The 26416-nt window shown below is 42.7% G+C and overlaps 2 protein-coding genes across 6 annotated transcripts in view; one reads left to right on the top strand and one right to left on the bottom strand.

Annotated features, from left to right (window-relative positions):
* LYSMD2 (LysM domain containing 2) lies at positions 1 to 26284 on the bottom strand. Of its 3 annotated transcripts, none has more exons than XM_017504629.1 (3): positions 25957 to 26284; positions 1661 to 1992; positions 1 to 598 (listed from the first exon to the last, which is right to left on the bottom strand). In XM_017504629.1, the coding sequence occupies exons 2-3, from the start codon at positions 1990 to 1992 to the stop codon at positions 556 to 558; spliced, it is 375 nt and encodes a 124-aa protein (XP_017360118.1). In that variant the 5' UTR covers positions 25957 to 26284; the 3' UTR covers positions 1 to 555. The 3 variants fall into 3 exon arrangements, with proteins under 3 accessions (XP_017360118.1, XP_017360117.1, XP_037585881.1); XM_017504628.1 differs by lacking the exon at positions 25957 to 26284 and adding an exon at positions 16726 to 17206; XM_037729953.1 differs by lacking the exon at positions 25957 to 26284 and adding an exon at positions 16327 to 16460.
* The window catches only part of TMOD2 (tropomodulin 2), a 56879-nt gene continuing 56477 nt past the window's right edge, over positions 26015 to 26416 (top strand). The window contains exon 1 of one of the 3 annotated variants that reach the window (XM_017504627.2): positions 26015 to 26099. The gene's annotated coding sequence lies outside the window, so the exon portion shown is untranslated. Of the gene's footprint in view, positions 26100 to 26277 lie in introns of those variants that run through there. The other 2 variants (XM_017504626.2, XM_017504625.2) reach the window with 2 other exon arrangements.

Raw genomic sequence — 26416 nt, 5'->3', positions numbered from 1 at the left:
TTCAAGTTTGAAAACATAGTTTATTTTCTCATTCAGACTTTTGTGGTTTATTTTTACAAAATAGCAGACAAAATTTGGTTCTTTATATTAATACAGAATATGTAAGACATATTGAAATATATATGTGTATATTTATAGCACTTAAGTTATAAACACACAGCTAATTCAGCATCACTTGAACAGCAACCATATTTTTACATAATCAGGATTGCATAAGGAGATAGACATTATTTTTAGCCTAAATATATAAATAGGTCTCTGATACTTTATGTCAATTAGTATTTATAAAAGCTAGTCTAAAAACTAACACCACCTACAAAAGTGATGAGCTTTAGGATACAACCTTGCCATCATGCCATAACAAAGACTTACTATTATAGAAAGCCAGAGGGAACTAATCACTTCAGTGCAACTGCAGCAGGTAGAACTACCTAGTTATGATTTTAAGATGAACACTATGAGAATCCAGAAGGGATGTTTTTGAATCTTCATTTGTTGGATTCTTTATGGTCCAAACATATCTTAATTTTGGTTTCAATTATGTCCCCAAATCACCTAACTGTGATAGAGGGAAGTTGCATAGGGACTTTCTTCATCTCTGAAAGAAAATAAATACAGCATAAATCAGTATGTAGAACTGTATTCAAAAAACTAAAACATAAATGTATTATACAATTTAATATCTACTTGCCAAAGAAGGAATATATCAACTTAGAATATTGTTCATGCCTAGAAAGTTGTATGAAATGCCAATACTTAAGAAACATCTTACTGTCTCCATTTTATTTGTATCTCAGTTATTGGAATAAATAATGTCATTCATTTATGTGTTTATATTTGTTTATATTATATTTAAATATATTTTAAATCTATACTAAATTATATTCATATTTATATTTGTTTACGTTTCCTATATTCCACCTCTTTCTCAAAAGGATTTAAGGTACCACCAACAAAAGGCATATATATAATAAGATGAATAAAATAGAAATAAAAAAATCAGGACTAAGGAAAGAAGAAGGAAACCAAGGTATTAATCATAAGAAATATTATAGTAGCTGAACCCAGGTATCAATTTTAGTTGCAAGCTTCCCAGTAGCCAGAGCAAAAAAGGAAACACAGTAGATTGTGCTTTTTTGAAATCAAATCATAAAGAAAAAAGGAAACCAATTCCATAGGAGAGAGAAAGGTTTATCCTAACACCAAATTTAAAAAACAAAGAAAAAAGCTCACATGAGATCTTATGTAGGAAATACTCAGTAACAAATAACAGACAATGTCTTTCACAAGTTTTATAAAGATCAATATTTTACAGGTATTTTCTATGACACTGCTTCTCTTGAAAGTGTCAATGAGAGAGGCATTTTACTTGGCTGCTATCCAGAATTGCTAGCTGGACAGTGATGCTACTAAAGCAAAGAAGCAAACTTTGTATAGTAAATAACAGATAAAAACACTGCAACAGATAAAGCCTCGTGCAGCAGGCAGTAGATCTGCTCAGAGTTTATACACCAAAAATGCCTTTCTAGAACTAAAATGCAGTTTTTAAAGCAAAAAAAAAAAAGGAAAGAAGGAAAAGAAAGAAGAAAGATTTGGCCCAGCAAGGACATCTTAATAGTAATTTATTCAGACTTTGACATTTGTACCAGGGTATTCTTACCTGCTCTCTTCTTTTAGCTTCTTGGCTGCCTGTGTGGATAACTTAATCTGCAAGTCAAGTCTCTGCAGGAAATCTCTGGCTGATACTTCCTCAGGCTGCACAGGCTGAACATCAGATTCTTGAGGACTGGTAGGCGGAAGGTCTTCCCCAGCCACCACTGGCTCCTCTTCCTGAGAAAAACTGTTATCAACAGTTTCATTTTCTGGAGAATCAATGGAGTTAAGCCCATTAAACAACAAAGGCTTCTCTGATATAACTGGGATGTTCAAAGTCTTCTTCAGAAATATACAGTCATTGGTAAACAGTTTATTGGCCCTTTTAATCTGTTCCATCTAAAATATAAAAAAGGAAACACAGAGTTACACATAACCAAGTCAAGGATTAAGGTTTATTATACAACACAGAACTACCAATATTCATAAGCAAAATGTGCACAATGCTTTCTTGGGATTTGAGACTCTTCATTCAGTTTCGGTAACCTCCCCAGATATCTCCAGTTATTTTAAGAGATGTTGGGAAATTGTTTCCCAATTTTAAAAAAAAGGACAGACTAATTTTTCCTCACTGTACTATTTCTACTACAAGGCGGCTTTTAATATCAGTGGACTTAAATCTCTGAAGTTTAAAAATGTAAAATTTTAGCACTTAATAAATTCCATTCTTGTTTTAACATCTCTATTATCTGATTAAAAAAAAAAACTTACCATTGCTGCTATTTTACCTATGGAGTCCTTCTCATGTCTCTAGAACTGTGCTTAGTAAATAGAGTTATCCCTTGGTATCCATGGGGGATTGGTTCCAGGGCCCCTTGTGGATACCAAAACCCAAAGACGCTCAAGTTCCTTATATAAAATGGCATACCAGCCTGGGCAACATCGTAAGACCCCATCTATTAAAAAAGTAAGCCAACCAGGCATGGTGACCTGCACCTGTAGTCTCAGCTACTCAGGAGGCTGAGGCAGAAGGATTGTTTGAGCCTGGGAGGCTGAAGCTGCGGTAAGCCATGATTATGGCATTGTACTGCAGTCTGGGTGACAGAGAAAGACATTGTGTTAAAAAAAAAATTACTTATATGTGATATAATGTAAATTCTGTGTAAATAATTGTTACACTTTATTGTTTAGGGAATAATGACAGAAAGAAAAGGCTGTACATGTTCAGTACAGATGCAACCATAGTAGGGCCTAACTACATTTTCAATCCACAGTTGGTTGAATACGTGGACACTGAAGCCCTAGATATGGAGGCCTCACCATATAACAGATACAGGAGGTGGGACAGACATAAGTACAAACCAGAATTTGAAAGGATGGCATAGGAAGGGCTGTAGTCATCAAGAAAGTCCTCATGGGGAAGGTATGGTTCCAATTTGATTCTTCATCACAGATAGACCTTGAAGAATCAGGAGATGTGGGATAGGTAAGAAAAGGAGGTGGGGGCCCTTTACATACAGTGTCTCATTCTTTTTTTTTTTTTTTTTTTTTTGAGACGGAGTCTCTCTCTGTCGCCAGGCTGGAGTGCAATGATGCGATCTCTGCTCACTGCAACCTCGACTCAGGTTCAAGCGATTTTCCTGCCTCAGACACCCAAGTAGCTGGGATTACAGGTACCTGCCACTACACTTGGCTAATTTTGGTATTTTTAGTAGAGATGGGTTTCACCACGTTGGCCAGGCTGTTCTTGAACTCCTGACCTCACAATCCACCTGCCTTGGCCTCCCAAAGTGCTGGGATTACAGGCGTGAGCCATGGCGCACGGCCCAGTGTCTCATTCTTTCTACCTTAGAGGATACGTGAAGATCCACTTTACAAATAAACTCTTTATTTACTTACAAATAACTCTTTCTTGTGAGGAATGTAGCTGACAGTGAGGTGCAACAGCTAAGCACACCGGATTTGGAAGCTGCCAGACCTTGTTCAGATCCCAGCTCCATCACAACAAGCCATATGAACATGAGCTTGTTACTTATCTCATTGATCCTTTCTCCTCACAGGCCCATGTCAGAATCACTCAGACATAGAGATTATGCACCATGGAATCATCATACAAATGGCAGACGAAGAAGCTACACTTTAACAGAGGGTTTTATAGCCTGTGGATGCCTCCCACAAACCACAGAGATGGGGAAGGGAGGTGGGAGTGAAGAGGGAACAAAATTTACAAGCATTATCTTATTTAACCATCATAATAGGTCTGCAATCTAGATATTATCTTTTTTTTTTTTTTTTACAAATGTGGAAACAGAGACACAAGAAAGTCAGTAGCATGCCTAAATTCACAACACTGGTAATTGCAGGAAGGACTCAAACTCTGCCTACTCTTCTGTTTCTCACTCCATATTATGTCTACAGATCCTCTACCCTTCTAGCCTGGGGACCTACACCAAACCAGTCACTCTACAAGTACCATAGCATCTAATTTTCCCCACAACTCTTTCTTGTAAGGTATGTAGCTGACAGTGAGGTGCAACAGCTAAGCATATAGGCTTTTTACACTGCCAGACCTGGTTCAGATCCCTGCTCCACCACAACAAACCATATGAACGTAAGCTTGTTACTTATCTCATTGATCCTTTTTCCTCATGTGTAAAACAGGTACCATCTACCTTTCAAAAGGATTAAATGAGAGCTTATATACTCACTCACATAGAGAATATATATATATGAAACAGAGAGAATATATAAAAATATATGTACATTCCATACATACATTTCCCCATATAGATGTGTGTGTGTGTGTGTGTGTGTGTGTGTGTGTGTGTGTGTGTGTATACATATTGAAAGAGAGAGAGAAAGTAATGATTATAGTGTTTGGCAGTGGATGGTAAACTACTCTCCACTTTCCAATGAGGAAATCAAAACACAAAAGAGATGGTAAATTTGACCACGTACATAAGGCTCTTTACATCGTTAAACTGGGATTTTTGTCTGACGCTAAAGTCCATACAACATCTGGATTAAAGTGCACAACTAATGGGACCACATTATGGGGAGCCTTTAATGCCAAATGAATTCTGAGTAAAAACAAAAAAATTATATTTCTACTTCAAAAAGCCTGCGAAAACAACTGTCAACTAAGTGGACCCTGTTCATCCTGCTTTATTATAAGCTGACTCCATGCAAATAGCATATGTAAAGCTTTCTTTTTTCTTCTAAATATACTCCATTAAAGGAATGTGATTTTTAAAAAGGATGGTCTTTTGTGTTCTAGTTTCTAGTTTAGGGGGAGAAAGAGAACATAAACATGGGCAGGTGCCTTTTAAAGACAAAATTAAAACCTAAAAATCCCAGCATCTCTGACCTGGTTCCAGTTTGAGAGGGTTAATAACTTGGACACTCTGCCTATAGCAGGTTCAGGTACATGCTATTGTGTTTTTAGGACCCCTAGATCTTGCCCCTGAGCATCCAGCTGCCCCATCTCTCTTAGTACACAGGTTTCCAATGACACGAAGCCTCTCCTGGCTCCAGAGTGAGCATGTGACTCATACCTGCCTTGTGGAGTATCACAGGCTTTCGTGATAGATCACAGGCCCATGTCAGAATCATTCAGACATGCAAGGAGACTTTTGCAGTGCCTTCAAGGGGTGAGTTCTCTACTGTGTTCTGTGGGAAGGAGACAGGCAGGAGATGCTGACAGTCATCCTGACACCTTGTGGAATCTGATACTGAAGCCACCTTAGAGGTGAGAATTTAGACATCTGGATCACAGCCTGAAGACAAAACATACTCAGTTCCAAGAGCCACTAAACTCCACTTGGAGTTTGTTTTTGGTTTAGGCCAATTTGAGTTAGGTTTTCTGTCACTTGCAACTGAAAGAGCTCTTGCTGATACAGTGCCCTTTGGAATGCTTACTGGAAGGGGACTACAATTGCTAATAGTTATTGCTTTCTGGGAATAATGATGGAAGACAGAAACAGATGGGAACACCAGGATCCAAAATGCTGAACAGAGCTGGGAACTGCAAGAGTACACTATGAATTCTTTCAGGGCAAGAACTGGTTATTGCTATAGCCTCATAGCCTGACAAAGACCTCATACACACTAAGTGCTCTGGATGGATGGATGGATGGATGGATGGATGCATGCATGCATGGATTAACACAGGTCAGAGGAGTGGGCATAGAAGATGATGTAATCAGAAATGGGTAGTAAGTTTTCTGTGTGCTTCTTATTCTCCTTTCAAATCGACTCTCCCCTCCCAATCCATTCCCTGCTCTTCTTGAGCTTGTTCTAAATCCTAGGAGTCTGACTTTTTAAGAACTGCATTACCCAGGCACCCCTGACCTTGGAATTCTAGTTGGTTTCCAATAGCAGCAGAATGAGCTCACCATAACCAGTCGCTGCATTCCTCTCTGGTGAGAGTTCCTATCGGGAGTCCCATATCCAAGGCTCCAGATGTTGCCAGTGTTCCCTTGGCCCTTCAGGCCTAGGGGTAATGTCTCCCTGCTATTGCCAAGCACCCCTGAGTGCTTCACCTTCCCTTATTGGTTTCCTTCACCATGCTCACACTCAGTAAATGTCTCTTTATTAAACTCTCTTCAGCCACATCCCCTGAGAGTGTTATCTGTAACCTGCTGGGATGCTGATGGATACATCCATCAAACAGAGCACAATAGGCCATCAAGGCCAGGCAATGGGCCAATGCCACAGAGGACTAGACAAGGTGACTGAGTCAGAGGATGCACGCAGTCAGGGAGTCCACAGGCAGTGAAGGGCAGGGCTCCCCCTGGCTTCTGTACATACTGCTGCACAAGTGACTCACTATAACTGGTCCATAAGCTTCCTGAAGTCAGGAGCTGTACCATCTTCATCTCAATGTCATTAGTAAGCATTTAAGATGTATGTTGACCTTTAGGGTCTAGGCTCTAAGATGACACATGAGACGCCAGAGTCAAGGACACCAGGGATATCCAGACACAGTTAGCATTAAGGTGGGAACAAATCTAGGGACAGGGACAGATTTGAGTCTTGAGTTTAATACAGGGTAGTACTTAGAAGCATGAGTTCAGGAGCCATACTGCCTGGGTTCATATTCTGGCCTTCCTACTTTCTAACAATTCCCTGTATGTTTTCTTATCTGCAAAGTAAGGACAGCAATAGTTCCTTCCTCTCAGTATGATCATTGTGAAGATTAAACGAATTAATTCATGTAAAGTATTTAAAACAACATATGGACTGGGCACAGTGGCTCACGCCTGTAATCCCAGCACTTTGGGAGGCCAAGGTGGGCAGATCACTTGAGGTCAGAAATTTGAGACCAGCCTGACCAACATAATAAAACCTAAAAAAAAAAAAAACACAAAAATAGCCAGGTGTGGTGGCGCATGGCTGTAACGCCAGCTCCTCGGGAGCCTGAGGTACGAGAATTGCTTGAACTCAGGAGGCAGAGGTTGCAGTAAACTGAGATCACACCACTGTACTCTAGCCTGGGCAACAGAGCAAAACTCCATCTCAAAAAAAAAAATTATACACATACACACATACACACACATACACACATACACACACATACACACGGCACACAAGAAGTACTCAAATGTCAGTAATTATTATCATTAAATTTAGTTAAAAGTAAGAAAGCAACAGGTAAGGGCAGATTCCAATATGTAATCATCAAATGAGAAGGAAGAAGGTAGAAATTTTCTCCCATAAAATGTTGTTTCTTGGCCGAGTGCGGTGGTTCACACCTGTAATCCCAGCACTTTGGGAGGCCAAAGCAGGCAGATCACCTGAGGTCAAAAGTTCTAGATCAGCCTGGCCAACATGGAAAAACCCTTTCTCTACTAAAAATACAACAATCAGCTGAGCATGATGGTGTGTGCCTTTCATCCCAGCTATTCAGAAGGCTTGGGTGGGAGAATCACTTGAACCTGGGAGGTGGAGGTTGCAGTGAGCCGAGATTGTACCACTGCACTCCAGCCTGGGTGACAGAGACTCTGTCTCAAAAAAAAAATGTTTCTCCCACAAAATAAGAATATATATGGAAAATTTCACATGGATAAGCCCAGATGAGTACCATAATATACTATCACTGTTCTCAGCTATCACAAAAGGCTTTTAATAGGTTTTTCAAAAGGTGATGAAAATCTTAACCTGTTCTTTATAAGCTATGGCTTAGGCCAAATGTATCAGCTCTGAACTCTGTTACCCATGGTGAAGTATGAAATCAGACATGCAGAGCCAGGAATAAAAGCACTCCATCTACAAAAAGAAGCAGCAAATGCCCCAAAACAGGAAAAAATCATGTGGCTAAAGTGTAGCGAATAATAAGCAAAATTCCAACCAGGCAGGGCCTTGGGTGCCAAAGTAAGGAATTTGGAATGTATTTTAAACATGATGAGAAGCCACTGGAGGGTGAAGGCAGGGAGTGATATGATCTGATTACAATTAAAGATGATTTCAGCAGCTGGGTGCAGAAAATGGATTAGCAAGAAAGAGGCACCTGCCATAGCACAGACAAGAAACTGAAAAATCCAAAATGGTGAAACAATGTTTTCTTTTGCTTTGGTATGTTTTTTATTTGTTTTTTATGCACACACACACACACACACACACACACACACACACACATATATATATTTTTGAGATGGAGTTTCACTCTGTCACCTAGGCTGGAGTGCAGTGGCACAATCTCGGCTCACTGCAACCTCCGCCTCCTGGGTTCAAGCAATTCTCTAGCCTCAGCCTCCCAAGTAGCTGGGACTACAGGTGCATGCCATCATGCCCGGCTAATTTTTTGAATTTTTAGTAGAGACGGGGTTTCACTATGTTAGGCAGGATGGTCTTGATCTCCTGACCTCGTGATCCGCCGTCCTCAGCCTCCCAAAGTGCTGGGATTACAGACATAAGCCACCGTGCCTAGCCTGCTTTGGCATGTTTTATACTTCTGTCTGAACACAGATGGGTTTACTGTTCTGGTAATTTCACTTCACATAAAGCTAAGAAAAGCCATGATCCAATCCAAGGAAGAGCTGGAAAACTCCACAGCTTTCCTACCTACCCTCTGTTCAACATTTCCTAAGATCCAATTAATGCTGAGACTAGAAAGTGTGGCCTTTCAAACTGATGTAGGACTATTCTCTGTTTCTTAGGGATGGAAGAATGGGAGTGGGAAGGTACATTGATCAAATGCTTTCATTTTAAAAGTCTCCCTTAATCTAGGTTGAATAGTATGACTCAATGAAATATAAATTTACTATCTGGTCACTAAGAAACCGATTATAGAATAAGGAAAGTAACAGGCAAAGGATGGCCACAAGTTCAATTATGGTGAGCTAGGTAGTACAAGTGGCATCAATAACTTAAAAACAACGTACTGAAAATGACTCCCCAGCCGGGTGTGGTGGCTCATGCCTGTAGTCCCAACACTTTGGGAGGCCAAGGCAGATGGGTTGCTTGAGCCCAGGAGTTTGAGAGCAGCCTGGGTAACATGATAAAACTCCATCTCTACCAAAAACTATCCCCTAAAAACCTTAGCTAGGTGTGGTGGTGCACCCTTATAGTTCTAGCTACTCGGGAGGCTGAGGCAGGAGAATCGCTTGAGCCTGGGAGGTCAAGGCTGTGGTTAGACAAGATCTCGCTGCTGCACTCCAGGCCAGGTGACAGAGCAAGACCCTCTCTCAAAAAAAATGTTTTTAATAAAACGATTCCCCTATAAATACTTTTTATAAAGTGAGTTTTCTTTGAAGGGAATTCACAAAGCTTCCCTCCAGAAGGTATCTTAAGAGCAGGCTGCTGAGTAAGGTCACGAACTCTCCCCAAAGGACACTTAGGCCAGCATCATCAGTTCACCTACCTAACAGTGAATGCAATACTCAAAACTTCTTTTTCTTCTTCTCCATTCCTTAAAAGAGAAGCTCATCCAAAAATGTTTCAGAATACATAATAACATTTACACAGAACTGTGTGGCTTGCAGTATGTTTTCATATACAGACACAGCTCTCATTTGATTATTATTACTTTATAGAAAACAGACTTAAATATTAAGTGATTTTCCCAAGATTCACCCCCACGTCTGTCTCTTGTTACTTTCTAGGTGTTGATGGCAATGAGACCCCTCCATTGCTACATTCGCATGAGGAAAAGGCTTTTGTTCTTCCCTGCAGTGTCTCAGAAGAGTGCATGAGATTCCATTTATGGCAAATGTCCAAAAAAGGCAAATCTATAGACTAAAAAGCATATTGGTGGCTGCCTGAGACTGAAGAAGGAAACAGAGTGAGAGGAATGGATGTGCATGGGGATCTTTTCAGGGTGATGGGATAACACTGAATTCCAGGAATGGCCTCACAACTCTGTAAATTTACTAACAGTCATTGAATTGTACACTTAAGATGGGTGAATTTTGTGGCTTGCAACCTCAATAAAGATGTTTTTTTAAAAAAATACATGAGAATCTATGAAAACCCTGAATGACTAAAGACTACTTCGCCATACCTCTCACTTTTGGTGCCCTATTTTCTTTCCTTTAACTAGCCAGGATCAGCAATCCCCACCAGCAGCAGGGGCTAAAGTTAGGAACACTAAAGATTTACATGCACCTAAGTTTCTAAATCACAATGTTTATTCTCACTAAAAATGACAATCATTTCACCTTTTATCAGCACGGTAACTTTTGTTAGGGGAAATGTTAAGCAACAACTTGGCTTTGCAGCTAATTGGCAAAGGAAGAGAAAATCCTTAGAATAAAACTGGCTAGGAAGTCACTGAGGGTACAGTGCGGTGAGGTGGCCTCTGGAGAGGGAAAAAGACAGGTAAGCTGCCTGGAGGAAGCAAAGAGACAAAGAAAAAGTTTATGAAAATAATAGGTCCACCTGGCTACCTCCTTTCCACTTTCAGTTTCTATATGGCTCTCTGGAGGTTTCTCCAGGGTTTCTGCACAAAAATTCACTGTGGCATCCTGGAGCTGGTCAATTTCCTCCTCCCAGTGAGAGTCAAGAGGCTTGACTCTTAACTGGGAGGAGCCAGGATCACTGAAAAAGCAATAGCTAAATCTAGAATACAGGGTTCGGGAAGGAGTCTTAACGTTTCAGTGGAGATAAACACACCCAGGGGAATGCCAATCCAAGCAAGTTGATGTCTGAGGTTTGAACTATATTTAAGAGTTTCTCAACGCACCCAAAATAGTTTCAGTTTCCCAGACCCACTTCCTGAAATGCCTCTTATTCTGGTAGAGCTGCCCAAGCCTAAACTCATACATAATTCAATGCAAAGGCCCACTGCTAATGGAGGGGAAGAGACAAACACTGAGCAGCAGCAAGGGCAGCAGTCTTTTATAGATTTGAGAATGAGCCTCAAACCAAATCTTGCAGTTCAAGTCTTTAGCAGGCCACACCTCTTCACTCAGCCCTTGCCCTGGGCCCCATATTCCAGGGTCAGCTCAGCTCCATGACTATTTCATACCAGTCAAGCATTCTTACGGATGAAGTCCACATGCATGTGGAAAACTCACAATATTCCAGTCTCCAGGCTAGCCACGGAAGATACAAATATCAATCAGACAAGTTCCCTGCCTTCACAAGTAGCTAGAAGCTGCTACAAAGCAGTCGCTGAAAAACTCACCATGATTAAAAAGAGAATAACATGTATTATCTTCTAGCCCCAGCATCTAGCACAAGGCCTCAAACCAACCAGGCTCAATAGAAGTTGGTTAAGAAAATAATGATTGCCAGTTTTTAATGGCTATTAATGACTTAAAAAGTGATAGTAGGAAAGAGTCATAATGATCTTTTTTTTTTTTTTTTGCTCTTGTTGCCCAGGTGCCCAGGCTGGAGTGCAAGGGCGTGATCTCGGCTCACCACAACCTCCACCTCCTGGGTTCAAACAATCCGCCTGCCTCAGCCTTCCGAATAGCTGGGATTACAGGCATGCGCCTAAGTCACTAGCAGAAAAACTTGGGTCCATCTGGTGTCAGACCTAGCCACCTTCTTAAAACTCCACATTCTTCTTTCCCATCCCTAGGATAGGATGCCCAGGCCCATTTCTAGTGGAGAGATATTCAAACTAAATAGTAAACAAAAACAAGCAGAACATTTACAGCCTATCAGCAAATCATCTGGACCCCAGCCACGTCTCACCACCTCCTTCCTTCTCTACTGCTTTGGTCCAAGCTGCTACCCTCTCCCACCTGCATTACTGCAAAAGCCACCATTTTATCTGGTTTGCTTCCCTACAAACTATATATATATATATATATATTTTTTTTTTTTTTTTGGACACACAGTCTTGTTCTGTTGCCCAGGCTGGAGTGCAGCGGTGCGATCTCGGCTCACTATAACCTCTGCCCAGGTGCAAGCAATTCTCTGCCTGAGCCTCCCAAGTAGCTGGGATTATAGATGCCCGCTGCCATGCCCAGCTAATTTTTTGTATTTTTAATAGAGACGTGTTTCACCATGTTGGCCAGGTTGGTCTCTAACTCCTGACCTCATGATCCACCTACCTCAGCTTCCCAAAGTGCTAGCATTACAGATGTGAGCCACCTCACCCAGCCCCTAGAAACCATTTTTAAAGCAGCAGCCAGAGTGATCCTTTTAATGCACAAGTCAGATTATGTTATTCTTCTGCTCAAACCCATTAAATGCATCCCAACTCAGAGAAAAAGACAAAGCCCTTACAAAGGTCTTCAAGGTCCAAAGTGATCAAGTCCAACTATACCCAGTGCATTCTAAGCACCAGCCACAGTACTCCTGGAAGATGTCAATTATGTTCCCACCTCAGGCCTTTGCACCATTGGTTATTCCTTCTTTCTGGAATGTTCTTCATGAGATATCTGCACAACTCCCTCCCTTATCTCCTTCTCAGCATGGCCTTCCCTGATCACACCATTTTAAATTCCAGCCACCTCCACAAACCCTCCCTAACTCCCTCACCTGTATGATTTTTTTTTTTTTTTTGATTTCAATATCTGACGTAACAGACATTTTATTTTTTTACTTACTGTCTCCACTAACTAAAATATAAGCTCTATGAGGACATGGGCTCTTATTTATTCACTAATGTATCACCAGAAAGGTAGCTCTGAAGGAAAGAAAAAAATTTGGGATGAATAATCAATACTGTTAGGAAAATATGACAGGGAAGTTGGGGAGGAGTACTGGGGGGCTTGGGAGAGAAGGGCTGCAATTTGACATAGAGTGTGCACAAAAGGCCTTAAGAAGGAGATATTTGAGCAAGGACTTGAAGGCAATGAGGGAAGAAATCACTCAGCAAAAATCAGCTATGTCATTCGCCCAGGGCCAGTAAAAAATGAAAGTGTGAGGCCCTTGTTCACAAACTATTAAAAATTTCAAGAGATGACACCAGGACATTAAACCAAGTGTGAGGCCTTTCTAAGCATGGGGTCTTGTGTGACTGCACAGGTCACATGCCCATGAAGCTGGCCCTGCATCCAGCTATTAGGGAAAGACAGATGGAACAGCGAGTGCAAGAAGGCCAAGGAGAAACAATGCTTTGGAAACAAGCAAAGCAGCCATCCTTGTTAAAAATAGACTCCGGCCAGGTGCAATGGCTCACGCCTGTAATCCCAGCACTTTGGGAGGCCAAGGTGGTTGGATCACGAGGTCAAGAGTTCAAGACCAGCCTGGCCAAAAGAGTGAAATCCTGTCTCTACTGAAAATACAAAAATTAACTGGGCATGGTAGTGCATGCCTATAGTCCCAGCTACTTGGGTGACTGAGGCAGGAAAAAAGCTTGAACCCAGGAGACAGAGGTTGCAGTCAGCCGAGATCGCACCACTGCACTCCAGCCTGGGTCACAGAGCAAGACTCCATCTCAAAAAAAAAAAAAAAAAAAAAAAAAAAAGCAGAGACTCCTAGACTCCTTTTCTGGATATGCCAATCCCATAGATCCAATGTCAGCTAGAATCCTTTATTTCCAGTTTGCCTCAGGGCACTCCTGTCCTGCCTAGGCAAGTTTGAGGAACATGAATATATTCCCACATCCTGAGATGTGCCCCACTGCCAGTCCTTCAGCACCACTTCAGAAAATGGCTTCCCACCTTGTTGCCCTTATAATCCAGGGCTGGCAACCAGCTCCATCTCCACCCCCTGTCGGAGTCTCTGCTCTGGGAACCTCCTCATACCTAGAGTACTACTGGCTCTTACCAGTCCTCCACCAAAGGACTAAAGGCCTGCCTGGACACCCAGCTGGGTGGCTGAGCGGCTGCCATGAAGAGACAGGCTTCCCTGAGAGTTCCTGCTCATCTATGTAGGATTGCCAGACATAGTATATAAAGGTCAACTGTTTGCCTGGACTGACTTAATTTCTAGGCGTAATGTCTTGGGTCTCTAAGCCCCCAATATCTCATTTTGACCCTTTAAAAAAATAATTTAAATATGTTGTAGATGATCTTGCCAGTCAACATTAAAAACCTAATTTGCTTGACTTCTTTCTGTTCAGTCAGGAGAAGAAAAATATTTTTCTGTCTTTTTAGTTTCCACCTTGAAATCTCACAGTGAGTAAACCCAATTAATATCTGCAGATATTAGGCCAATGCAGTGGCTCACACGTGTAGTCCCAGCACTTTGGGAGGCTGAGGTGGGTGGATTGCTTGAGCCCAGGAGTTAAAGACCAGCCTGGGCAACACAGTGAGTCTCCATTTCTACAAAAAAATTAAAAAAAAAAAATTAGCTGGGCATGTGGCTTGAGCCTACAGTCCCAACTACTCAAGAGGCTGAGGTGGGAAGATCACTTGAGCAACGGCAGTTGAGGCTGCAGTGAGCCATGTTATTGCACTCCAGCATGGGTAACAGAGTAAGACCCTGTCTCAAAAACAAAACAAAACAAAACAAAAACTAAAGCTATTAAAACAAGAATATCACTTCACTGTCATGATAAGTATTATCACTTTCACTGATTCTATATTACCAGTGGAGGAGTCTCTAAAATTTTTATCAACTATAAGCCAGGGCCCAAAATAATGAGAAATATATGTAATAAATCAGTGGTCTTCAATCACGGGTAAGTTTGCCTCCAAGGGAACATTTGACAATGCCTGAATAGGGGTGGGTGAGTGCTAGAAATCTAGTGGGTAGAGGCCAGAGATGCTACTAAATACTCTACACTGCTACAGGACAACCCCCTACAACAAAAGAGTTATCTGGACCATAACATCAACAGGGCTGAGGTTGGGAAACCCTGTAATGAACTATGTGTCACTATCAATCATAATTCCTGATTCATTATACTTGTGTTTAACTCTTAAAAATCAAAGTCTTTATAAAAGCAATGAAAAAGCTGATTTATACTTTAATTTTAAAAAAGGATAATAAGGTTAAAAGGGTAATGATATTATATTAGACATAACAGGGATTAGAAAGCATTTGATCAAAGGTAGAGAACTGCAGTAGACAGATGTATAGGAGCTATCTATAATCAACTCAAGTGAAACCACAGAGGGCTGTGGGTCTCACAGAGATTGCATGGAAAGACAGCATGGGAAATAACACTCTTCTATATATCATAGATTCCTAGATGCAGTCACTAGCCTAGTAAGGCAAGATGCCTGTAAACCAGACAGAAAAGACTTTCCTTCTTCAGTAGCTGGGGTGCTAAAAGAGCTCCCAATAAAACTAGGATAAAAATAAGGATGGATATCACAAGTAATATAGAGAAAATATTACATATTTTCATAAAAAATCATATTAAAGAGTAAATAGAGAAAAGCAAATGTTTTATCACCGTTAATTCAAGCCAGTCTCAATGAATGATCATACTTGCAAAACCTCCTTACCACTCATCCATCTTCTCATCTGTAAAAAGATTAATTACACCTACCTCCTAGGCTTACTATCAAAGTTAAACAAGATAAAGATGAAACAAGACAAATGCAATGCCTGGCACACAGGAGGCATTCAGCAGAGGGTCGTAGCTGCTGGTATTTCCCCACTTTGCTTTCCTCTGGCTCTGACCCACACCAGGCCCCATTAATGTACATGGAGAATTGTAGTTCTATGTTCACATTTAGAGAACTCCCAAGAGGGCAGAATGGGGCTCTCCATGGCATGCTAAAGTCAATACATGACTGTACGGCAAGGTCCTTCCTCTCAAAATATTTAAAGGATAGAAGGACCTGATAGGTAAACATATACTGGCTTAAATGTGCAAAAAACATTACTGATTCGCCCTCATTCGGTAAAGGGCCAGAAAGAGTTTCACTTAAAAAAAAAAAAAAAAAAAAAAAAAAAAAAAAAAAAAAAAAAAAAAAAAAAAAAAAAAAAAAAAAAAAAAAAAAAAAAAAAAAAAGATATAGATAAGATCTTCTTTCTTCCCATTGCTGTCTAAGGTGTTTCGGGAAAGAACATTGAAAATTGATACAGAGCCCAAATGTAAAAAGGCCATCACATAGCTCACAGTTAATTATAAGTAATTTTAATGAAACAATTTGTTCCCTCAGGTTTCCATGTTCTTCCCAGAGGTGTAATGCAATACACCCAAGACACACACACTTATAAATTTGTAACAAACGCAGCCCTCCAGCTTGCCTAGACCACAGTTCTTGGCTGCTGCTTAGCGACAGGTGTCACATTCGTGGTTGCCAGTGAGCCCTGAGGGTGTAATTTCACTTCTACATGAAGAAGCATAATCGATAGAACCAGGATCACTCAGTAGGAACAACTGCACCATTCCTGACTCACGGAGCTTGCTTTCACAGAGAACAAAATTCATCTCACTTGTGCTTTGCGTAAATATAGAGTAGTGTGATGGATTCTACAAAACGGGTGAAGGTGGTTCCGGAGGGTGCCAGACCCCCGTCCTCTTTGGTCCCCCTCAAGCGACAGATCTGGTCTGAGTCTGGGCGGGGCACCGGAACCTCAACGCAGCTACCTGGGGAGGGAGCCCTGGCGGCCCGCCCCTCCCGCTGCAGGACCAGCTTTGGCGACCACTGCGGTCGCCAGCAGCATGCGCTGAGCCAGCCCGGGGAGCCGAGCCGCCCGGGGACGCAAGCCCCCCACCCGCGACTCCCCAGCCCCCAACCCTCATCCGCTGTCCCGCCCCCGCCCCCGCCCCCACCCGCACCGCCTCCCGCGCGGGAGATGCCAGCCCGGGCGGCGGCGGCGCGCCCTGCTCACCGTGACACCGTACTTGAGCGCGATGCCCTGCAGCGTGTCGCCCGCGCGGACCCGGTGCTCCACATGGCGCTCGATGACGCCGGCGCCCAGCGGCGCCCGCACGCTGGCCGTGCTGCCGTACGAGCGGGTCTTGGTGCGGGCCAGGCTCAGCGACAGCTCGGCCTCCTCGGACTCGGAGCCGGAGCGCGGGCGCGGCGGCGGGGAGGGGGCCGAGGGCCGCGGCGCGCAGGGGCCGCCTTCCCGCAGGGACTGTGCGGGCGAGGAATCCGCCATGGGTCCTGCCGAGGCCGCCGGGTCGGGGAGCTCGCCAAGGGGGCGGCGCCTCCTCCGCCGCCGCCGCCGCCTCTTCCTCCTCACAGGGGCCGCGGCAGGCCGTTCCGCGGGGGCGGCTGGCGGGAAGCCGAGGCGAGGAGCGGCAGGCCGGGCATGGCGGGCGCCTCCTCCGCGTCCTGCCTGCCCCGGTCGCCCGCGGCACACGTACCTGCAAGGGGAAGAGCGAAAGCAGCTCCCGCCGCTGCCGGCCCGTACCGGGAAGACCTTGCGGTGCGAGGGAGCGGGGACGCGCTGAAGCCCGCGGGCGTGGGGGCTAAGAGAGGCCCATCTACAGTCGTCCTAGGCCCCGGGTGGACCCCTTCTCCATGCCGACAGAGCCATGACAGAACCCTGCCCTGGCCAAGGAAAACAAAAAAACAAAAAGCGTTGCTCTGCCTCCTTTATTGATTCCCCAGCAGGAAGCAGCTTGCTCAGACCTTCAAGTTCTGCCACTGCCAAGGGTACTTCCCTCCCCTCTACACCAGTAACCTCAAAGTCCACCTCACAGAAAAACTTAAGATCATCAAACACACGCAGCTTCTCCAGGTCCATCTCAACAGCTGCAGCATCCAGTCTTTTCAACATTGCACCAGGAGGGCTAGTGTTTCTAAGTCTTGATGAGTGGCCTCAAAATAACCCCCTAGTTGTTAAGATTTCACTCTTTGTACCCTAGTGCCAATTTAAGTGTTGTCTGCCTTGAAAGCCTGACCACATACAATTCATTCTCCCGGCTCAGTTGGAATTTACTATCTCCATTCATCTTCTTTTCATCAGTTTATTCTTTGATACCCTGAAATCACAACCCCCCCATATTAATATTATAACCACCATTATCTGTACTCTCATCTGAACACCATCTACTCTGAACACCCTTTGAACACAATGTATGTGCACAGACTGGGTGCACATTTACTAGAATCTAGTGCCTGGTTTCTGTTGTATTTTGGGTAGCTCTCCAAGAAGAGGTACCTTGTAGGAAGGTCCAGAGCCCGGAGGTTTGGTTCATTGGCTGAAGTTTTGATATGTTGCTGTGTTGGACAGAGGCAAAGCATGTAATACTGCTCAGGGGACAAAGGATGGGAGAGGAGCAAGCCTCCACATCATAATCCCACTCAAAACTCCTTCAGTGGCTCTCTGGGGACAACAGCATTACTAAAACCCTACATTGGCATTCAAACTATCATTTCTATTTTTATTATTCATGTTCTGATCTGTATACTCCACGTATTCCTGGCAAACGGAGCCTCTGAAACTGGCCTCCTTGTTCCTACTTTCATACCTTGCGTGCTATTCCCTCCAATGGTAACACCACTCTGCCAGTACCCTCTACTACATTTTAAAAATTTTTAAGTTCTGTCTCAAATGATACATCCTCCATGAGATTTTTCCTCATTCTTCCCAATGGTTCCTTTTTCTCACCTGCCCAGCTAATGTTACTGTTTTTTCTTTGAACTCCAAGAGGTTTGTATTAATATCTCTGGTTTAGTATTTAACTCTGTGTTTTGTGTTTTTACTTGCATGTACATGCATGTGCTTGTCTTATCTCCTCCACCAGACACATGCTCCTGGGAGGCATAACTGGGTCTTACTCATCTTTTTAGCTCCAGCAGTGCCTAGCTCAGTAGAACAAAAAAAAATACACATGATTACAAGTAGTTGAATTGAGGTGTAATAAAAAGATCCTAAATGCTAATTTAGATTGTTTAGCATAAGACTACCATGCATGAACTTTTGGGTGGTATCCAGTGTGTCCATTTCAGGATGCAAGAGAGAGGCAAAATCTGAGTCTCAGTATATAAATGAGATCAGGTAATGTTTCAAGAAAGAAGTGTCATCCTTCAAAGAGTTTACAATCTAGTAATGCGACAGCATATAATGTTTTCCACAAGAAAAGTTTACTGCATGACTGGAAGTTTTTATCTGAAGATTAAGGAACTGAGCCTGGTATGGTGGCCCATTCCTGCACTTTGGGAGGCTAAGTAAGGAGGATCCCTTGAGCCCAGTAGTTCAAGACCAGCCTGGGCAACATAGTGAGACCCATCTCTACAAAAAATACAAAAATTAATCGAGTATGTGTTATACCCCTATAGTCCCAGCTACTTGGGAAACTGAGGTGGGAGGATCACTTGAGCCACCTCACTCCAGCCCCGGCAACGCAATGCAATGAGATCGTGGGATTTTTTTGGTTTGGTTTGGTTTGGGCTTTGTTTGTTTGTTTTGAGACAGTCTTGCTCTGTTGCCTAGGTTGGAATGCAGTGGTCTGATCTCAGTTCACTGCAAACTCTGCCTCCCAGGTTTCAGCAATTTTCCTGCCTCGGCCTCTTGAGTAGCTGGTACTACAGGCATTCGCCACTATGCCTGGCTAATTTTTTGTTTTTTATTTTTGTTTTGAGATGGAGGCTTGCTCTGTCACCAGGCTGGAGTGCAGTGGTGCACTCTCGGCTTACTGCAACCTCTGCCTCCTGGGTTCAAGCAATTCTTCTGCCTCAGCCTCCTGAGTAGCTGGGACTACTGGCACATGCCACCACACCCAACTAATTTTTGTAGTTTTAGTAGAGATGAGGTTTCATCATGTTGGCCAGGCTGCTCTCAAACTCTGACCTCAATGGATCCACCCGCCTTGGCCTCCCAAAGCACTGGGATTACAGGCCTGAGCCACCACGCCTGGCCCTGTTTTTTTAAAAAAAGAACTTGGTTACATGAGATGTTATTAGATGTTCATTGTTTTCCTTTTTAAACCAGAACTTCAAAATTGTTTTAATATGTATCTACCTACAACTTAGAAGTTCATCACAATTAATGATGAAACAGTAAAAGCATTTCCTTTGAAGGCAAGGGATTATTGCCTCTATTTAACATTGAAGGTCTTTGCCAATGCAGTTTTAAAAAGAAGAAAGGGAAATGAAGATTGAAAAGAAATAAACAAGACGGGCGCAGTGGCTCACGCCTGTAATCCCAGCACTTTGGGAGGCCAAGGCGGGTGGATTACAAGGTCAGGAGTTTGAGACCAGCCTGGTCAACATGGTGAAACCCTGTCTCTACTAAAAATACAAAAATTAGCTGAGTGTGGTGGCAGGCGCCTGTAGTCCCAGCTACTTGGAAGGCTGAGGCAGGAGAATCGCTTGAACCCAGGAGGTGGAGGTTGTAGTGAGTCAAGATCACACCACTGCACTCCAGTCTGGGAGACAGAGTGAGACTCTGCCTCAATTAAAAAAAAAAGAAAGAAAAAAGAAACTGTTGTTTACAGATAGTAGGCAATACTAAAATGTTTATAGGCAACACAGACAATGACTACATTGGAACTGTTCAAACGAGTTCACCAAAGTTACAAGATGCAAGATCAATATGCAAACATCAATTGCATCAATCAATCAGAAAATATAAGTGTGAAAAGATGACATTCCAGATGCCACCAAAAATACCTAGGAATAAATTTTTAAAAAGTAAAGTGTTCCTGGTGGAGTGGGAGCAGGAAAAAAAATTTAAGATAATAAATAAATTAAAAGATTTTTTAAAAAGAAAAGTATACCTTGTGTGCAAAAATATAAAATTTTTTTGAAGTACATAAAAGAAATATAAATAAAAGCAGAGATATACCATGTCTGTGAACGAGAAATACAAAATAGTGAAAATATCATTTTCTTTACAAACTAATGTTAAATTCATTAAAATTCCAAACAAAATCTCTATAGAATTCTTCAAAGGGCATGACAGAGTTATCCTAAAGTTCATATGAAACATAAAACACTAACAAGAGCCAAGGCATTCCTGAAGAAGAATGAGGAAGGAGACTTACCCTCATAGCCATCAAGTCTTAACACTATGAGAACTAAAGCAATGTGGGACTGGTGCTGAGACAGATACACATAACATAGTGACAACGAAGTAAGCCAGCAAGCAGATTCACATATACTGGAGAGCTTAATCTATAGCCGAGAGAAAGTTACATATTCAATAAATGCTGCTGAAACAATTAGTTTCCCGTGTGAGAAAAGATGTGATTAGATCCCTGCCTTGTACTATACATCAAAATTAATCATAGATTGATTAGAGACATAATTGGGAAAAGCAAATTTTAATGCTTTTGCAACAATATTTTTATAATCTTGGGATATCAAAGGATTTTTTTAGACAAGATATAATTCACATATCACATAATTCATCTATTTAAAGTGTATAATTCTTTAAATTTTTTTTAAATTTTTTTTTTTTTTTTTTAAGACGGGGTTTCACCATGTTGATCAGGCTGGTCTTGAACTCCCGATCTCAGGTGATCCACCCGCCTTGGCCTCCAAAGTGCTAGGATTACAGGCGTGAGCCACTACGCCTGGCCTAAAGTGTATAATTCAAGGCTTTTCTGCATATTTATATTACATTACTAATTTCTTGAATTGTGACAAATGTACATAACATAAAATTGGCCATTTTAACTATTTTTAAGCATACAATTCAGTGACATTAAATATATTCATGGCCAGGGTGGTGGATCACACCTGTTATTCCAGCACTTTGGAAGGCCAAAGTGGGTGGATATACCAAAAACCATGAACTGTGCATTTTAAAAGGTGAATTTATGATATGTGAAATATGTCGTAACAAAACTGTATTTAAAAAGAAAAAGAGAAAGAGAATGGTTTAATAAAGCTCCATCAGTCAGCTTCAACCATTATCAAATCATGGCCAGTCATTTCATCAATACCCCTACCCCACCACTCTACCCTGTCTCCCACACTGGATTATTTTTAAAGTAAATTCCTGATATTATTTCTTCTGTAAATACTCAGTTTATCACTCCAAAAAGTAAGGACTTTTCGAAAAAAAAAATTGATACTGTTATCACATTGAAAAAAATTTTTAAATAAGACCTTAGTCCAGGCGCTGTGGTTCATGCCTGTGATCCCAGCAATTTGGGAAGCCGAGGTGGGCGGATCACTTTAGGTCAAGCGTTCTCGCCTAGCCAACATGGTGAAACCCCATCTCCACTAAAAAAAAGTAAAACAAAAAAATATGAAAATTAGCCGGGCATGGTGGCACGTGCCTGTACGCCCAGTCACTCCGGAGGCTGAGACATGAGAATTGCTTGAACCAGGAAGGTGGAAGTTGCAGTGAGTCAAGATTACACCACTGCACTCCAGCTTGGGTGACAGAGTGAGCCTCTGTCTCAAAAACAACAACAAAAAAACAGACCTTAATATAATCAAATATTCTGTGTTCACATTTTCCCAGTTGTCTCATTAATGTGAATTTTTAGCAGCTGCTTTTTCAAATTAAAATCACACATTACATTTGTTATTTGTCTCTTGCATTTCTGAGTATCTATAGGCTTTTTCTCCTTTTATTTTTCTTGCAATTTATTTATTGAAGAAATAGTTGTTTGTCATGTAGAGCTTCCTGTATTTTGGATTTTGCTGATTGCATCTCTGTGGTATCATTTAACATGATCATGATTACACAGTAATTAGCTTTTAGATGTTTGTTGTTAATTATACTATACATACGATTTAATTCACAATTCACCAACGTAGTCACTGCTCCTTTAGCTCTTACCAGCCACCACATCCTTTGAAGCATCCTTGACACAAATTATCTCATTTAGTTTTTATAATAACCCCATGTAGTATTATTATCCTCAGTTTAAGAGATAAAGAAAGTAAGGCTTAAGAGAAGTTATAGAAACTTGGCCACAGTCAATCTGCCAGTAGAGATCTGGGTTCAGACTGTCTGATGTTAAAACCCATGCTGTTATCTGTTATATGATAATATACCATCACATTTCCTGTGCCTGTGGTTTGTGGTGGTTGCTTTTAATCAGCTCTAAGAAGCAGTCTTTCAGTCCATCCAAAGAATATACTTTCACATTTCATCTTTAACACTTAGGAGGCTTTCAGCTTCAAGTAACAGAAAACTACATCTCAAATTGACTCAACAATAAGGATATTTTTATATTATATAACAAGAGATCCAGAAGAAGGGCAGCACTGGGGCTGGTTGCCGACTGACTCAACAACAACATGGCAGACCCAGATTCGTTGTATCTCTTTACAGTGACCAGAACTGGGTCACATGCCTCCTCCTAAACTCTTAGAGGCCAGTTAAGAAGATCCTGTTCCTCTTGCCTACCATAGACTTGAGAGTGTACCTCTCAGAGGCTAATGGGGTCACCTTTCCTACTGTGTAAACACTGATATAGGCTACTATAAAAAAGAAGAGGGTGGACTGAATGTTGAATAGACAACCAACAATATCTACTACCGTTCCTAATGAGGTATGTTACACATTCCAATATGAATAATTAAAATACTTCGTTATAACTGCCACATTGAACTTTTTTACTTTCTGCCATGTGACAGTTACTGTCAATATATCAGTTTCCTCATTTACAGGAATAAATGGCTACACAAGATGATCTGTAAGGTCCCTTGCAGCTCTAGGAGTTCTGTTTCAATTTTACATTTTCATCTTCTAAATAGAAAGTAGAAAAATCAAACATACAAGATACAGTCCAGAAATGATCATGGGTTTTAACCGATAAGTCATAGGCATATTGACATCTTTTCTCCCTTAAAATAAGATATAGGCATTAAATATAAAGAGCTAAACAGGCCAGGCTCAGTGGCTTACGCCTGTAATCCCAACACTTTGTGAGGCTGAGGCGGGCAGAGCACGAGGTCAGGAGATCGAGGCCATCCTGGCTAACATGGTGAAACCCCGTCTCTACTTAAAATACAAAATTTAGCCAGGTGTAGTGGTGGGTGCCTGTAATCCCAGCTACTCAGGAGCCTGGGGCAGAAGAATCGCTTGAACCAGGGAGGCGGAGGTTGTAGTGAGCTGAGGTGCACCACTGCACTCCAGCCTGGGAGGCAGAGTGAGACTCTTGTCTAAAAAAAAAGAGCTAAACTGACTGGAACTGGTAATATCTTTCCATTAAGTTTTAACATTAGGTTAAATGTTCTACCTTCCTCACTCATCCGTTAGTACCTTCCAGCTTCCAACACTTATCATACAGATAGAGACTGATCAGAAATTCCTTTTCACAACTCACTTTCTTTATTTTGGTGTCAGCATCCTCCTGGAGAATGACTCTGGGGCTGTAGGATAGCTCTTGCATCTCTGCTTTGACTGCCAACTATGACTTTAACTTAAATCATTTCCCTGTCTGCTTCCTTTCATGACTAGTTTCTGAAGGAATACTCTGTTTTATCACATGTAGCCATTCTCCTTGTGAGGAATCACAGGAAACCAGAGAGAAATACTGTACACTATCGGGCACCTTTGCTATGCTTTCTTCCAATATGAATGAAATTACTTTATATTTTCAGCATATGCCTGCTATCAGCTTTCTCTGAGAAAACTGCTGGCTCCATCTGTAAGCAGTCCTGTTCTTATTTAACAGAAGACTATAACTGTAACAAATGCACAACATAAAAAGGTGAAAGGCATCCTATTGGTTACACAGGACATTCGGAATAACAAATGTACAGGAAAACTTGGGAATGTGACTTAAAATAATTTGGTCACACCCCATTTCATTTAACTCTTTCTGGCTCAGATTTGTCATTCTGACAGGAGGCCCAGGGTACAGCCCATTACCACAATTAATCGCAGAAACAACACTGGTCTCTCAATCAGCAGCTACTGTGTGCCAGTGTTCATCTTGCTAGTTTCCAGAGTTCTAGAGGATTAACTTTATTTTCTGGTTCAACCCATCTGCTGGGAAAGGTATGGCCCTACTTTGAAATGTGCAAAGGAGAGTCAGTGCTGGGGGTGTTCACAGTTGCAAGGAGAGAAGACAGGCTTACTGACCACCTGGATGACCTTGAATCAGTCACATCACCTCTCTGGGCCTCTTATAACTATCATTGGGGAAAAAAATATCCTCACTCTGCCTGTCTCACAAGGGTTCTTGTAAAAATCAAATGAGAACGCGAATAGGAAAGTATTTTCATAAATGCAAACCAGTGTTATCATTTTCAGATATGGAATTTCCTCTGCAGCACTTTTTTTGGCCACATGATTACTGCGCACCTCGTGCCGGACAGACTATACAGCTGTCTCACCTCTTTTCACATTTTGCCTAAAATGTCATACAGAGATTACACCAGCCATGCTGCATCCATCCCTTTGGTTCATTTTCCTCCAATCACATCTCTGAATTCAAATCCCACCATCATGTGAAACACTGCATAGTAGCAACTTGCAAAACTGAACGAACCTTAAATTGTCAAGATAAGGCCCATATGCAAAGGTTATGCCCAAAATATGCTGCAAGGGTTCAAGAAGGAGAGAGAGAACACATCTAATTAGAAAAGGCTTCTGGAAGGTAAATCTAGATGCCATGTGTTTTCATAATGTTGGTCTTTGTCCTATGTCACCCCCCACTACTGTCATGCTTCAGAAACTTGAGGTTATTTTCTCTATCTTTGGAGCTCTCAAGAACCTGGCAGAGAGAACCTCTTAGGGTATATTCAGGGATGAAGTGAACCAGCTCGACGACTAACAAACTCAGTGGATTTTGACATTTACCCAGCCCAACAAAGCCCGACTATCTTTAGGTTAGCACGTTATATAGGACTTTCCCGGTCCAAGAACTTCCTCGGAACCCTCAAGGAAGGAACTTTCACTGAGTAGGCACTAAGTACCAGACCCTAAGTGCTGGGTCGCTTAATCCTCACAACACTTCTTCAAGCTTTAAGCCTGTTTTACAGTGAGGACGCGAAGGCTCAGACAGGCTGTTGTCTGGTCTCACATAAGTGAAGCCATCACTGCGCGTGGGCTCTCTGGGCCCTAAGGCCATCACCCTACAGCCTTGCTAACCTCCACCTAGCTGACCTCCGTCTCTCCCTAGGCAGCCAACCCAACCACTCTCTCCTCTTACGCCCCGGCCCAGCCAGGAAAACCTGGGGCCGGCGGCGTCTGTACCTGAGCCCGCTCTCCCGGCGGCTTCCACGTCAGGATGCCCGCTCACCCGAATGCTCCTCAGAAGCTTGCAAGCCTTTGCCACCCACGCGCTCCGGAGCCCCGAGCGTCTCCAAAGAGCCTGCTCAGCCTTCCCGCCGGCCCAGGTGCGTCCTCCCCTGCAGAGCAGTGACGGGGGGGTTCGGACCGCGATTCCAGGAGGGGACACCTGCCGGGGGAGGGCGGAGCTGGGCGGGTGGAGGCGAGGGGAACTCCGGGGCCGCGGCAAGCGCTGTCGGGAACTACGCTTCCCAGCCTGCTCCGCTGCAGCCGCGCGCCCCGGCGCCGCGCCCGGCCGGGAGCCGACTGTTGATCACCGCGCTCGCCCCGGCCACGGCGCCGCCCCTGCTCTACCGACCCCGCTCCACCGGGGTTGACGGACTGACTGCCCGCACCGCCGCCTCCGGGATGAGCGCACGGACGG

The sequence above is a fragment of the Cebus imitator genome, unplaced genomic scaffold (genome assembly GCF_001604975.1).
Source record: "Cebus imitator isolate Cc_AM_T3 unplaced genomic scaffold, Cebus_imitator-1.0 Scaffold325, whole genome shotgun sequence".
NCBI classification, from domain to species: domain Eukaryota; kingdom Metazoa; phylum Chordata; class Mammalia; order Primates; family Cebidae; genus Cebus; species Cebus imitator.
Note: the sequence above shows the minus strand (reverse complement) of the source record. Positions and strands in the feature narration are given on the sequence as shown.

Excerpts from the sequence above, each read along its gene's own strand:
- LYSMD2 (XM_017504628.1), bottom strand. The coding sequence starts at position 16,998 with ATGGCGGATTCCTCGCCCGCACAGTCCCTGCGGGAAGGCGGCCCCTGC. Across the intron at positions 1,993-16,725 it reads CGCTCAAGTACGGTGTCACG|ATGGAACAGATTAAAAGGGC; the intron begins GTGAGCAGGGCG and ends TTTATATTTTAG. Across the intron at positions 599-1,660 it reads AAGCTAAAAGAAGAGAGCAG|AGATGAAGAAAGTCCCTATG; the intron begins GTAAGAATACCC and ends ATTTTCTTTCAG.